The sequence below is a fragment of the Musca domestica genome, unplaced genomic scaffold (assembly GCF_030504385.1).
Source record: "Musca domestica strain aabys unplaced genomic scaffold, Musca_domestica.polishedcontigs.V.1.1 4, whole genome shotgun sequence".
Classification (NCBI taxonomy): domain Eukaryota; kingdom Metazoa; phylum Arthropoda; class Insecta; order Diptera; family Muscidae; genus Musca; species Musca domestica.
Genome location: NW_026712328.1, coordinates 11,381,531 through 11,397,764, shown reverse-complemented (window position 1 = coordinate 11,397,764; position 16,234 = coordinate 11,381,531). Strand labels below are relative to the sequence as shown.

The window sequence follows — 16,234 nt, the reverse complement described above, 5'->3', positions numbered from 1 at the left end:
AGCCTTGTCCGCCCGTCTGTCTGCCTGGAAATTACTCTGGGTTCGAAAAAAAAAATTGTAGGAGTACCAAATTTCACTCAATTGTATTTTAGATTCGTAGATTTTTTGATATTGAAAATGTGTCATATATGACCACGTTTTGGTATAGCTCCCCACATAACTGTATCGGAAGATTAAAGGTGTTTGGTTTAATATTCTTAGTATGTAGTAAAAGGTTTTACAGAAAACTGTTCATGTAGCTCAACGTTTTCGTATAGATCTCATTCAACTGTAACTCAGATATTCGGTATTTTGATTGCGTGTGTCACACTTTTCACTGGAATTCTTTCAAATTTGAAATTTTAAGTTCGCAATGGGTATTACTTCATGTCATAACACTTGGTATTTGGAGTTCGTGCGTTCGTAACTGACTATAGACATTAACGATTTCGTAAAGTCCCACATAACAGCAATAATTGATATTAAAAATTTATTAAATTTTAGATATATTTTTCAGCGGAGTTTTGCAAGATTCTTTCGAATGGTGGATTGAATTAAAAGTCCGGCCCTTCCGATCTGAGGTTGTTTTTTATATGTTACATGTTTTACTTGTCATCTTTCAAAATTGGTATATTGTAAACCTTTAATCATAATTGACAACATTTAAAAGAAAAACTAAATTGATTTATTTTTACAGAAACACTTATATATTTTATAAATTATTACATGAATACATATTAACCTCACATACAGACAACAACCACGTAGTCAGTTGTAAACACAAATTAAAATAATTTTTACAAATCTAAATACATTATTTGCGTTGCAGACAATGCTCCACAAAGGCTAAGAAAACTAGCTGTACTAACTACAGCTGTGGTTGTACCCGATACTGATACAATTGTTCCCATGCATATAGACAATATGAATTGTGCTAAGAATACCATACTGCTAACAATGGCCACATCAGTTCCCAGTCCTCGGACACCAGATCCAAGTTTTGCCGAACCGTCTGCATCTAGTTCAAACTTAACATAAAATAAAATTGTTTATTCATTAGCACAAGAATACCAGATATCTACTTACCGTACCCATCGCATGGTAATGTGCGATTAGAAGATAAGGCATCGTAAAAAGTGTCGAATACATTACGCCCGCAGCCCAGCTGAATATTATTACGCTCGCTTTTGCACGGGTCATCGCCATTAGCATCATTCCACAGCAGTAAAATAATAAGCCGCCCACATACACCTTTTTTGCCCTACAAATATAAACATTAGACGAACAGGCTTTTAGTAGACACTCTAGCATTATAATATATATTACTAGCTGAACCCGGTGCGGTTCGCTACCCCTTTTCATGTTATATGCATTCAAAATTTTATATACGAATATTTGTTGGTTTAAAAAAAGAAAACAAATTCAAAAATTAAAAAAAGGTAAAAAAATTAAGTTAAACGGTTTTATGTTAAACATAGACTGCAATGTTTAAGATAAAGGTACTAAAAACCAAAAAATAATAAAATAGATGGAGTCGTGAGAATTATAAACATATGCATAGACTAGACTAAAATTTGAATATAATTTGACAACTTCATTTTCTGATCAAATCCCGTCACATATTCCCAATTTCATTGTTATATGCATTCAAAATTTTATATACGAATATTTGTTGGTTTAAAAAAAAATAAGTTAACATAAAACCGTGGGGCACGTCAATTGTCTAAAATTGTTGATTAATGTAGTTTAATTTTGTAATATTAAACTATAATTAGGCTGTTGTTTAACCGAAAACGATGGACGTGTGATAAGTAGAGCTATCAAGATTTATTATAAGCGAGTTTTAGGGTTTCATAGTGGTGAGCGAGTAGTACTTTTATCTATATTTTGTCGATTAAAAACTAACTACGAGCATTGAACAAGCTTGCAGTGTGAATGTCCAACGATAAACTAGTTGAAACATCACTTTTATTTACATGGAGTGTATAACTATTGGAATTTCCATGAGCAAGAATATAGTAAGTAATTTCCTCACCGTCTGCGGGCCAAGTGCCTAACGAGGAATTAAATGATTCTTCTTTCGCACATTAAGTCGGTTTTATTTTATTCTAGTCTATGCATATGTTTATAACTCCCACGACGGTACCTATTTTATTATTTTTTGGTTTTAGTACATATATCTTTAACATTGCAATGTATGTCTAACATAAAACCGTTTAACTTTAAAAGTTTTTTACTTTCTACTTTTTAGTTTTTATTTCGCATTCTGTATAATTCATTTACTGCTTCATTATCGCAAAGTTTCTTGCCCGTTAGTGTACCGCAGTCCAACTTCTCTATACGTAGTCCCTGCAAAGATCTTACACTATTAAGAGACACGTAGACTTTACCTTATTTAAACAGTTTCGCATCTAAGGATACGACTGCGAGATCCAAAATGCTGTCCTGCATTTTATGTGTTGTAGAAGCCCAGAATAGTATTAAAGGCAACATTTTTCTTTCAGCCGTCCCGTAATTGTATTTAGCTGGAAACTGTATGGCTTTCGGGTGTATAAGATGTACTCCGTGTAAAATATCAATAAAAGTCTGGTGTCTGTTGGTGTGTAGCTGGTTGGAGATGTTCTGGCTGTTTGAAAACAGATGTTCCTGATCGTTTTGAAATTTGTAAAAAATCACCGAAAAGTAATACGTTTACTCCTCCAAAAAACTAATTTTCACAGTTCTATCATGCATAGCATTTTACATAAGACACCATGAAAATCTCGTTGACAATCAAAAATTCTATTTGATGCTATTGTAGCCTTATTATTCGCAAATAGTTTCCGGACCGCTATCGCTTTTTGAAACCTTCCTTTCCGTTGGGTTGCAGTTTCTGTTTTATTTGTGTTTGTATTTGTTATATTTTTTACTATTTTATTCCCAGGAGTAATAGACATTTCAACGGTCGACCCCACAGAGGTCCAATAAAGGGACAAGGCTATTTACAAGAAGATTACCCCGAATCTTGAGGAGAAAACGCTAACGACATATCATTTTTATCCGCTCTAATGTCATACAGTTCGCGGCGCGTTTTAACCTTTCACCTTAATGCGTAAATAAACAAATAGCTCGGTCTACCAACGCGTGAACATGACAGGAACAGCTGACCATAAGAAAAGCAGGAACATGTCAAATTTAGTCCGCATACACGAAAGGTTTGTCCTTCTGATTTATGCGAAGCGTGCAGGAAACTGCAATCTTTAGATGTTGAGTCGAATTTCTGTTGTAATTAGAGAATTAGAGGTAATAATCGTATCCCCAATTAAATTGTTTTGTAGTTTTTTAGTGTTAGCTTAATACAATTGCATGCTTCTTAATAAATTTATATCTCAATCTGAACCGATTTTAATATAATTTGAAATCTGAACCGATTTTTAATTAATTTGTCAAATTTATTATTGCATGCTCATGCTGAATTTCATTGAAAGCGGATATACGTATCGCGTTAGGTGCATCAAATATGGAAAATCGACCGAAAATATATATGGGAGCTATATATCTAAATCTGAACCGATTCCAACATAATTTGACAAATTTTTTTTCTGATCAAATCCCGTCAACGATTTCATTGAATCGAACATATGTATCAAATAAACGAAATTGGTCGAAAATGTATATGAAATCTATATCCAAATCTGTACCGATTTCAAATTTATGCTTCCACCAAATCCTGCCACTCATTCCAAATGCAATTAAAAAAGAACATACATATTGTGTTTGGAGCATCATATATATATATATAATATATATATATATATATATATATATATATATATATATATATATATATATATATATATATATATATATATATATATATATATTCCATCCACATTCCAAATTTAATTGAAATGTGGCGTACACAGCATGTTTAATGCATATATATATATATACATACATATAATCTGAAGACTAGATGCGCAAAATGCATCTCGAGCAAATGGTTTGTGTCTACAATACATAGAGTAACAGCTCATGGCATGACATGTTGACATGTTAATATAAAAACCACAATTACAAAAACGAACGGTACCTCTCGATATTCTGTGTTTTGATGATTTTTACCAATTTTTTTCGGATTTGTCCAGAAATTGGTATTTGTAGGTCATAATGGGTTCTATCTCGTGTGGCGAAACATTGTATGTATAGATATGGCCCCCATGTAATGGTATCCCCTGATATTCGGTGTTTTGATGATTTTTGACAATTTTTTTACGCATTTGCCCAGAAATTCAAGCCCGCTGGTTTGGTTATCCTGTCACATTTACCCACAGTAAAGGACAAAGCAAGTTACGCTTGCAAACTTTAGTTGTAGTAATTATATTCTTAACAGACCATTTCTTCGTCCAAGGGCAAGCTTTTCATGTTATATGTATCTACCTTCTACATTCTCGAAGTTGGTGTTTCATGACAAATAATCACGAAGCCGACTTTATACACGTATACCTAGACTGAGAAAGTTTCTATCGGCTTTTTTTATCTCTCTTCCTATTGTACAGATGCTCAATAACCGTTTCATAAAGATGCTTAATGGAACAGTTTAAAACTATGTAAATTATAGTAGATTGGTCAACTTAACTAATGATTTGTCTAGCCCTTTCAGTGTTTTTGTCAAATATATTTGACATTTAAAAGTACTCTCTTTCTTTGCCATTTTTTGTTTTTCTTACAAACCGTTAGTTTTGATATTTTTTAATAACAGACACGTTCGCTATTTAAAAATATTGCAGTTATATTCTATTAGTTTCGTTTTCGAATTTCTGAGCACATTTTAGTAAATTAGTATGGAATTTCAGATTTTTATGTCGACAAAAATTTTCATTGACACTGAAAGGGCTAGCGTCAATGCGCTCGTAATGAATTTGGATAAATAAATGCTCCCTAGTGAATGGCATACCCATGATATAATTGAGAAGTTAACGTCATGCCGCCATATGTTCGCAATTGTTCAAAAATTTTGCATTTGGCAACAGAAATAGAAATAAAAAACTTAATATACCCTCCATACTATGTATGGCTGAGTGTATAGAAAATCACGTTTTCTTTGTCGTTATTAACATTTCTATCGCGTTTCACACTTCTTATTATCTGTAAAAGCATTTCTTACCCAATTATCGGTTCCTTCACGATGCTAATGATGAAGTGATGATATCCAGGAACTTTAATTCGAATGCAGTTGTGTACTACACATTTATGGATAGCACACAAACACTTGAGTAAGGGCGATCGATAACATTTATTTCTAGGGTAAAACGCAATAGTAGCTAGCAATAGTATTTTCCCTTTTAGCCCTTAAAATTACTTATACGGTACAGCCAATGTAATCGCATACGGATCGCCAGTCACTTACATACGCACTAATTAATAAATACGCTAACACCAAGAAGAAACCGCATTGACGTTGTCTCTTAAGTCATGCAGAAGGGGATAGTAAACGATAATCATAAAAGAACACTCAGGAATGCAATAGAGAACATATCACATATATTGTAAAAAGAGAAAATTTTGTACGATATTGAAGATGAGCAATTACGACCATCCCAATGGCCCCAAATTGAGTGAGATTATAATGCCATCGTATCCAGGACAGGTGCTCCACATAGAAATATCCAAATTCTATTCCTATTTGGACTAATATTCTACGTTTGGGGGCAATAAAAAGCAAATTGAACAATAATATATATACTTTGTGAGGTCTAGAATGTATATTTCTAGGTGTTACAATCGGAATGACAAACTTAATATACCCTCCATACTATGGTGGAGGGTATAAAAATGTTGTCTGAATGATAAATACACAATTAAATTTACATTTTTAATCTTTTTATACCCTCCACCTTGGAAAGGAGGGTATATTAACTTTGTCATTTCGTTTGCAACATCCCTAAATATTCGTCGTAGATTCCATAAAGTATATATATATTCATAATCAGCATAAAATTCGAAGTCAATTTGACGATGCCCGTCTGTCTGTTGAAATCACGGTTGGTATTGAAAATGAGATATATCGATCCACGCTTTCGTATAGCCCCCATATAATGGTACCTGCCGATTTTTGGTATTTTGATGATCTTTGCCACATTTTTTCAAGGATTTGTCTAAAAATTCGTATTTGTGGGTCATAATGGATTCTTATGTTTCCTTTACCCTAAGGTGGAGGGTATTAAAAGTTCGGCCCGGCCGAACTTAATGTTTTTTATTTATTATTTAAAATAATTAGCAAAGTTTATGGCTTCTCAATTGACGAAGCCAATTGTTAACACATCAATTTTTTCTTGAAACAATGTGGTATAATAAGCTGAGGCAAAGAGAAACCAGTAAAGAAAGTCTAAAAGTCGGTCGGGGCCGACTTTATGATACCTTACACCACATTGGATATTTAGTAGAGCTTCACATAACAATTAAAAGTTTTTGTGTGCCGAAGAATTTGTATCTTTTCAATTGGGGCTTGTATTGCCCATTTGGTGCACAATTAACTTGAAACGGGATAGAGATATATATGGGAGCTACATCCAAATCTGAACCGATCTCGATAAAATGTGGCACAGATATTCACAAATATGACTGTTATAAGTGTTCACGTACTGGTAGATTAATTTTTAAATTTTAGTCAAATGAGCAGTAATTTGGAATTTACTGTATTTTGTACACCTCATAATTGAGGGCTGAATGATTTAAGAATAGCCAAAGTTAATTACTTTTTTTAAACCCATTAGCACCTCAGATTGTGCATTAGAGTCCTCATAAGTCCCCTAACCATGTCGGTCTGTTTGTCGGCCAAAAGGTGGACTTGATGGGGTACTATTACATGGAGAAAATTTTAAAAATTGTAGATATTTTGAAATTTTTGTGTAAGATTTTCACCCCCCAAATATACATTTTTAGCCAAATCCTTTGAAATATGGTAAAATCAGGAAGTACCTTTATATGGGCACTACTGCGAAACATCGACCTTCATTGAAAACTTTCTTCACCCCTTATAATCCAAGATAACAAATAGAGGCCAATTCAAAAATATACCAGAACAACATAGCATGTCGAAATGAAAAAAATTCACGTGATTTAAATAAGTAAAAATAGTTTTATCCACCTCATAATTGAGGGCAGACTGATTTCAGAATATTAAAATATAATTACTATTTTACACCCATTACCGTAAGATGGGAACTAATTTTATTTGTCATTTAAATTGTAAATTGGAGACTCCATAAAGTCCATATTTTTCATCATAGTATAATTCAATGACTATTCAATAAATATTCGGACCTGTGCTACTCTCTTATATTTGTAATTTGTTCATGTTTTCACAATTTATTTTATGTAGATGTACATCCCAAATCTACGTTCCCAACCAATATTCTCTTGGGGGTTACAAATTCAATAGAATACAAAATTTTCTTTTCTGACCACACATTAGATGTGAAAGTGGCAATTATCTGTATGATGGTTCCTTACCCCAGGGTAGCATAAATACAATTTTTTAGCCAAATCAATTGATGAATGTAGTCAAGACCAATATGGGCCCTATTCCGAAAATTTCAAATTTTATGCGAAGAGGTTCTCTACCCCCTTAGAAACAAAGATGCCTAATAAGGGCTAAAAATAGAAGAAAGTGGCGAAGACCCCAAAAATAGCTTAAATCATACGATGGTTATATATGATCGATATAATGACCTGCAAAAGCGACTTAACGTATCTTAAATGTTCGGGAAGAATTTCTGGAAGGATGGAAATTCTTTTCTTACTAAAAGTCCCATTCGCTCTACTATTTGGCACCCTTTATATTTCGTATTTTACTGATTGTACACCCAAAAAATTTTGCATTTTGAGCTCTCATTGGACGGATTATTGTCACATGAAAGAAGTAGGTCCAAGCTTTGAAATGAGCCCAATTGTTTAAATGTTTAAATGTGTGCGCATCTTCCAACTGAAGCACGATGTAGGCCCTGGAGTTGAAAGGTAGATGTCAGTTAACATCGTATTTCGCACTTATTTCATTTTTTTGGTGATAAATTGTATATAGTAAAAAATTATACTTTATTTTGCTCACAAAAAATCCACTGAATTCAATATGATAATACAAATTGAAAAAAAAATTGACGAAAGAAGAATAACAAATTGAAAAAATCTTCAACTTGTTCGCTGATTTTTTACAGCAAATGTTTAAAGATCCTTACAAAGTTTGTCAATAGAATGTACTTTTATTTTATATATTTTCCGATTTGAGAATTTTTGCAATGAGATCTCTTTTTCGTGATTTTTTTGCGATTTTGAAAAAGTAATTATCTTTTAACTTTGGTGTGATCGCGTGAAATTATTTCGATATCATCTATTCCGTTTCGCCACCACATAATTCGGTACTACACTTCCATGTAACCCGCCATCAATTTCAATTCTCAAGAAATCAAGTCAATTAAATAAATTGTTATTAATATTCGAATTCAAAAATAAAATATAAAAAAAACACTACAAATATACATTAGAAAGAAAGTAAGTCAAAATGGAAAAAAAAATCATGCAAAATAAAACATTACTATTGTACATTTCAAAAGTCAAAATGAAAATGTTAATATATCACATTTTTACGTGATTTTTTTTTTTTTGGATATTATCCTTTTCGGAAAGGTGACAATTCCAAATTTGTATAAATCATTAAAATCAGTTCTTAAGTTATAAGCGTAGTAACTAACACAACTTTCTTTTATATATATAGAAGATATGTGAGCTTTAGCTATATCTGAACCAATTTGGATTAAATTTGGCATACTTTGTTTCAGGCCTAATTTGATTGCATGTGCAAAATTCCATACTATTTGGGCTGATATTACATGTTTGGTGCACAAAAAAAAACAAATCGGAATATATATATGGGAGCTTATCTAATTGTTGACCGATTATCTCAATAGGGTTCGTCCTTGTGCCAAACAAATGACTTGTGCAAAATTTAATTCCAATCGATTAATAAATGCGAACTGCATTTTGTTTACAAAAATACATGGACAGACGGACGGACAGACAGACAGACAGACGAACATGCATAAATCGACTCAAAGTGTGATTCTATGCTGATCACCAAAATGAACTATGGGTCTATCTTGTTTCCTTTTCCATGTTACAAACAAATGCACGATGGCATAATACCCTTAACACTATGTGGTGTAGGGTATAATGAAAAATTTTGAATTACGAAAAAATTACGAAAAAAAAATTACAAAACTTGATCTCCATCAGACAATAACTGCGGCCTGTACTTTGTTTACAAAAATACATGGACAGGCGGACGGACATTCAATGCAGATCATAAAATGCACTTATCAGTCGATATCGCTCGATATCTATATGACAAGACAAATAATATTCGTTAAAACGAACAAACTTTAGGGCACCAAACTAACTGAAATGTCGACAGTTGTGACGGAAAGTGCACAAGAGGTATATTAGAAATTAAAGGTTCTTAAAAACTGTAGGCCAGTCTCTTGAAGAGTTCTGGATTTTGGACTATCGAACTCCAAGTTGATAGAGCTCGATGTTGGTTCGGCTTGAAATTAATCTGGCGTCTTAAAATTGGTACATGAAATGCTTACCGTAGAATTTGCCGTGAAATGATCAAACGCAGGAATAGTTAATTTATATGTGTTGTCTTAGTTTGAAATTAGAAATGTTCAATAAAACCCATTTCCATTTTTATGAGTGGATAAACCTCATAATTTCATCTTCGTGAAAGTGGTATCCAATTCTGAAACTTTAATTTATAATCAACCGAGAAATAGCCATTGTCTGCATTGGTACAGCCAAGAAAATATTAAGCCAAGCCAAGATTACATTTTTCTGGCCCTGAGAAAATTAAAGATTGATTCAAATAACGTCTATGCAATAAACACAAAAGATAAATAGAAGTAATCATCATTGAAGACAAACGAACTTGCAGTGGCAAATCTCACGAAAATGCTGAGACTACATACAGAGTGAATCGATCCTATTGCGAAATAGTATGTGACTGAATGAATGCTGGCGCAGCACAATTTATTTTATATATGAACAAGCAAAAAAGCAGCTTTAATACCCTCCACCATTTTGAAGGATTTTGAAAAACTATTAATTGGGGGCTTTACGAACAATTGGACCTAAATAAGTGATTTTTGTCATAGGCTGTAGTACCCATTCCGAACTTCAAATACGAAATTTGAAACAATTTCATTGAATAATGTCGCTAATATTATCAAATTTGAAACAATTCTGGTGAATAATGTTGGTAGTATCAACAAAATACGGAATAGATGGAGGTATCGTTTTATATGGGCTATACAAAGAACATTTTCGTCATTCGAGCTTCATCATTCAGGTCCAGGTCTTCGTATAGGCCCCATATATCAGTACCTCCCTATATTCGGTATTTTGACGATTTTAGGTACAATACCCACCGAAATTGTTTGAGATGTGGTATTTGTAGTTCGTAATGGATGCTACAGCCTGTGACAGAAAATTGTATATGCATGTCCAGGTCTTCGCACAGATCCTATATAACGGTACCTCCCTGTATGCGATATTTTGATGATTTTAGCTACATTATTCACCGTTTATTTCAAGTTTCGAATTTGAATATGGTAATGGCTTATGCCATACAATGCCTATGTAGGCCCACGTCGTATAGACACCAATGTAACGGCTTTTTGGTATTTTTAAAATTTTAACAGAATGTTTTAAGGATTTTATTTTTTGAAAATTTCCAAATGATGGAGGGTATTCAAAGTTCCGCCCGGCACGAATTATGGACTTCCAACGGACAATGAAACCGTCACACGCTGGCCGAATGTTGCTCTGCGGTATTTTGGCCCATTCCCGGCGAAGCGCTTCCTTGAGGTGATCGACACTTTGGTATTTTTTAGTGCCAACCTTGCTTTCCAAAATACCCCAGACACAATAGTCCAACGGATTCATGTCCGGATATTTTGGTGGCCATTGTGCGCTGGAAATGAAGCGAGGAACCTCATTTTGTAACCATTCTTGGGTGGCGCGTGCTGAGAGCGATGGTGCTGAGTCCTGTTGGAATATCCAAGGTCTGCGGCCAAAATGTTTGCGTGCCCAAGGCTTTAATACGCCCTCCAGAATATTTGCGCGATAATATTCGGCATTTATTCTGATGCCACTTGTTGATGTCATTTAATACGAGCGGAGAGCGACGAAAGGGGCACATTTTCAGCTGACCACTTTGGCAAGTAAACACGATCATTTTATTGGTTTACAAAGAGTGTTTTCTCATCGGAGAAAAGTGAATTCGGCAGTTCACCACTTTCGGCCAAGCGAAGCAACTCTTTAGCTCTTTTGACTCTATTTTCTTTCTGTTGCGGTCTTAGTTCTTGCACTTTTTGGAATTTCAATGGCTTTATCCCGAGCTCATTTTTCAATATTTACCGAATGGAATATTGCGATATGTTCAGCTCATGAGCCATTTTTCGGCCACTGCGACGTGGGTTTCGATCAAGTCGCTTCTTTACTTTTCGAACCCTTTCTACTGATGTTGCTGTTTTATTCCGTCCACTGCCTTGACTTCGGGCTACGCTACCAGTACCACGGTAACGAGCGATGGTACGAGACACAAAAGATTTATTCACATTTAAATGCTGGAGTGCGAAATTTCACTATCACGCTTAAATTCCATCACGAATAACTTTTTTCTGGGAAATTCTCACCAAAATGTACGCTTGTAAACAATATAATAAGCTGTCACTGGAATAATTTTAACAGCTGTCGGACGAGTGGCTTAGAAATGACAGCAGTCTGAATTTGGTTGCAGTTTTTTCATCTCACATACATATGGACATATATAGACAATTCTTTTCCAGGAAGTAAAGTACCCGCAAAAAACTCCTTCTGTAGAATTTCAGACGATTCCATCTTCAAACTTAATCTGCCTGCACACAAAATATTAATCTGTTCAAAATTTTAGCTTCCTATCTTGATTCGTTTCGACTCTAGCGCGATTACAACCGATGTACAAACGGGCAGGGCTATATCGTCTTAGAATTTTACGCTCATCAGGAATATATACAGTTTGTTGGGTCTAAAATTATTATTTCGATGAGTTACAAACGTCATCCATGTTTGGTGGAGGGTAATTTTTTATTTATTTCAATTCATTCAGCCTTTAAGTCCAAAAAATATTTTATTAAAATAAGATCCCAGCAAACTAAAATTATTACAAATATAATCAATAAATTTATGAAACTAGAAAAAAATAAATACCACTCATTTATTATGAGCTTGAGCTAGAGTTTGGCCCCCAACCACAACAACAAGAAAAAAAAGAAAGCAAAGGCTATAGTCTTGCGGGCCGACCGTGTGATGCCCTACGACACTACAATACGTTAGAGGCCCCCTAATGTCCAAATCCATTTTGGAAGATTTCGCTTTAGAAATTATTTCAGCTAGCACTGCCCAAATATTACCCCTTGTAGGTTATAGTCATCGTTTAGGTACAATGGAAATGAAATGTTGGTGTTTTTTTACACAAAAGTAGTGGTCCATTCTATACGCTGTCCTAAACTCTAATTTCATGCGAGATTTCGTGTCCTTTGGTTTCAAAATGCAAAAATCAAGCACATTTTTAGTTGTTGGTCCATTTCAACTCCTAAATATATTGCGTACATCTTTAAAAAGAATGTTCGTAGGCCTTCTGAGCCTAACTCTACCCTTATGAAAATTTTCGTCAGGATCGGACGATAATTGCAATCGGTATATAATAACTCCAACCTGTGTCAAATTGAAAAAATCGCATGCGATAAAAAATAAAAAAAGACAAGTAAAAAAACATTAAGTTCGGCCGGGCCAAACTTTTAATACCCTCCACTTTAGGGTAAAAGAAACATTAGAAGAAATGTGGCAAAAACCATTAAAATGCCGATTATGGGGAGGTACCGTTATATGGGGGCTATACCAAAACGTGGACCTATAATTACAATGTTTCGCCACCGGAGCTGGAACCCATTATGACCAACAAATACCAATTTTTAGACAAATCAGTGAAAAAATGTGGCAAAAACAATCAAAATACCGAATATCGGGAGGTACCGTTATATGGGGGCTATATCAAATCATGGACCCATGCATGCAATGTTTCGCCACCGAAGCTGGAACCAATTATGACCAACAAATACCAATTTTCGAACAAATCCCTGAAAAAATGTGGCAAAAATCATCAAATTACCGAATATCGGGAGGTACCGTTATATGGGGGCTATACCAAAACGTGGACCTATAATTACAATGTTTCGCCACCGGAGCTGGAACCCATTATGACCAACAAATACCGATTTTCAGACAAATCCGTGAAAAAATGTGGTAAAAAAACTAAAATACTAAATATCGGGAGGTACCTTTATATGGGGGCTATACCACAACGTGGACCTGTACATGCAATGTTTTGCCACACGCTCAGGGACCCGCTATGACCTACAAATACCAATTTTAAGACAAATCCGTGAAAAAATGTGGTATAAATCATCAAAATACCGAATATCGGGAGGTACCGTTATATGGGGACTATACCAGAACGTGGACCGATATATCTCATTTTCAATACCAACCATCCTAGACACAATGCAAATAGCTCTGCTAAATTTTGGAGCTCTACGTCAAATAATGTGGGCTGTATCGTGATTTCAACAGACAGACAGACGGACGGACAGACAGACAGACAGACGGACAGACAGACAGACGGACATCGTTAAATCGACTTAGAATTTTATGCTGATTATGAATATATATACTTTATGGGGTCTAAAATGAATATTTAGGGATGTTACAAACGGAATGACAAAGTTAATATACCCTCCTTTCCAAGGTGGAGGGTATAAAAATATCGCAAAATACTACAAAATCTATATTACCATCGTTATTGACACCTTTTTATGCGATTTTTTTAGATTTGATTCTTTTACGCCAAGTGTCAAAAAAAAATGTCAAAATCGATCCAGCCATTCTTGAGATAAAATCATTCTAGCTAACATCCCCTTCCTTTGTATGTACACATTGTATATATTTTGCTACATATATCCGATATATTTGTTGTCGGAATCTACGTAATGGTCAGATTTGACCTTTTCATCTGTTTGCGGTTTCGCCGGGATTAAAAATATTCGCGGTTTAATGGAAAATTTGACTTTTATTTAACACAAATGTTATGGTCTATTTCACCCACTAAATATTACGCGATGACCATCCAAATTGGAAAACTTCTGCCCAGCCATAAGCTCTAGCCCCATGCTAACTTCCACGTCGATTAGTCTATAATTGAGAAATATTATGCGATCATCTCTAAAAGCAAAAGGTTTATAATCTAACTCCACCTCCATGCAAAACTTCGTGAGGATGGGGCCATAATTTCGACCTGTAGCGTGATTAAAAATTAACATGGACGAAATTAATTCAGCTCGGCGAGATAGGAAGATGTCTTAGTAATACCATAAAAACTAGTTAATATTAAAAAATTCAAGAGGATATAAGTTAAACACAATTTTGAATGCTTAAAAAATCGCAGTTCCAAGGGCAATTTATTCCAACTATGCGCAACACAAATACAAAACCAGTAAAGAAAGTCTTAAAGTCGGGCGGGGCCGACTTTATGATACCCTACACCACTTTGCTAATTTAGTAGAGCTCCACATAACAATTAAAAGTTTTTATGGGAGAATTCAATCATACACGCTGTGATTATAATTATAATTTAAAGTTCAAAGGACTAAACATGCCGAAGCATTTGTATCTTTTAAATTCGGACTTGTATTGACCATTTGGTGCACAATTAATTTGAAATCGGATAAATATATATATGGGAGCTATATCCAAATCTGAACCGATCTCCAAATCTGAGCTGTATTTGATATATTTCCCTAAATATTGTTGTTGCAGAGTGCATATTACGGCGGCGGTGGACAAAAATAACAAATCGGATGAGCAATATATATGGGAGCTATAGCTATATCTGAACCGATTTCGATCAAATTTGGCATACATATTTTCAGGTCTAATTTGGTTGTATGTGCAAAATTCCATACAATTCGGGCTGATATTACACGTTTGGTGCACAATAAAAGGCAAATCGGACGAAGATATATATGGGAGCTATATCTAAATTTTGACCGATTATCTCCAATTTCAATAGGGTTCGTCCTTGGGCCAAACAAATGATCTGTGCAAAATTTCATCTGGATCGGGCAATAAATGCGACCTGTACTTTGTTTACAAAAATACATGGACAGACGGACAGACGGACGAACAGACGGACGGACGGACGGACGGACAGACGGACGGACGGACATGCATAAATCGACTCAGAATGTGATTCTATGCAGATCATCAAAAGGAACTATGTGTCTACCTCGTTTCCTTCTTCCTGTTACAAACAAATGCACAAAGACATAATACCCTGACCACCTTGTGGTGTAGGGTATAATGATCGGCAAAAATATTTTTCCAACTTCTAGGAATGAATAATTGAGGATTCCTAGCGGAGTGGGAAAAGTCAAATGATCTATATGATTTAATTGGCTCACTGTGTTTGATAACCTTTAAAATAAAAACAAGTAAAAAAGCTTGATTACCCTCCACCATTTGGAACGACTTTGGCAATTCTCAAAAACAATAAAATACGGTAAAATCTTAGAAATACCGAATATAGCCGTTATATTAGGGTCTATACGACGACATGGACCTGCTTAGGTAATTTTTTTCATAAGCCATTACAATATTCAAATGCGAAACTTAGAAAAAAATCGGTGAATAATGTCGCTAAAATCATCAAAATACCGAATATCGGGAGGTAATGTTATATGGGGGCTATACGAATGCGTGGACATGCACAGACAATTTTCTGCTTAGGCTGTAGTATTCATTACGAACTTTAAACACCAAATTTAAAACAATTCTGGTGAATAATGTCGCTTAAATCATCAAAGTACCGAATATAGGGAGGCACCGTTATAAGGCGGCTATACGAAGACGTGGACCTGCACAGACAATTTTCAGTCTTAGGCTGTAGTATCCATTTCGAACTTCTAATGCCAAATTTGAAACGATTCCGGTGAATAATGTCGCTAAAATCATCAAAATACCGAATATCGGAAGGTACCGTTATATGGGGGCTATATGATAACGTGGACCTACATGGCCCATTTACGAACTTAACCTGCCTACTGGCAAAATATACATTTGTGCAAAA

General features: G+C 34.7%; 1 protein-coding gene across 1 annotated transcript in view; it reads right to left on the bottom strand.

The window, feature by feature from the left end:
- Positions 1-663: 663 nt before the first annotated feature.
- The window catches only part of LOC101890864 (proton-associated sugar transporter A), a 137,104-nt gene continuing 121,533 nt past the window's right edge, over positions 664-16,234 (bottom strand). Inside the window, exons 6-7 of the mRNA XM_059126939.1 lie at positions 1,066-1,240; positions 664-1,007 (exon numbers count right to left, since the gene is read on the bottom strand). Of these exons, the coding sequence (XP_058982922.1) occupies positions 777-1,007; positions 1,066-1,240 (406 nt within the window). The 3' untranslated portion in view covers positions 664-776. The remainder of the gene's footprint in view (positions 1,008-1,065; positions 1,241-16,234) is intronic.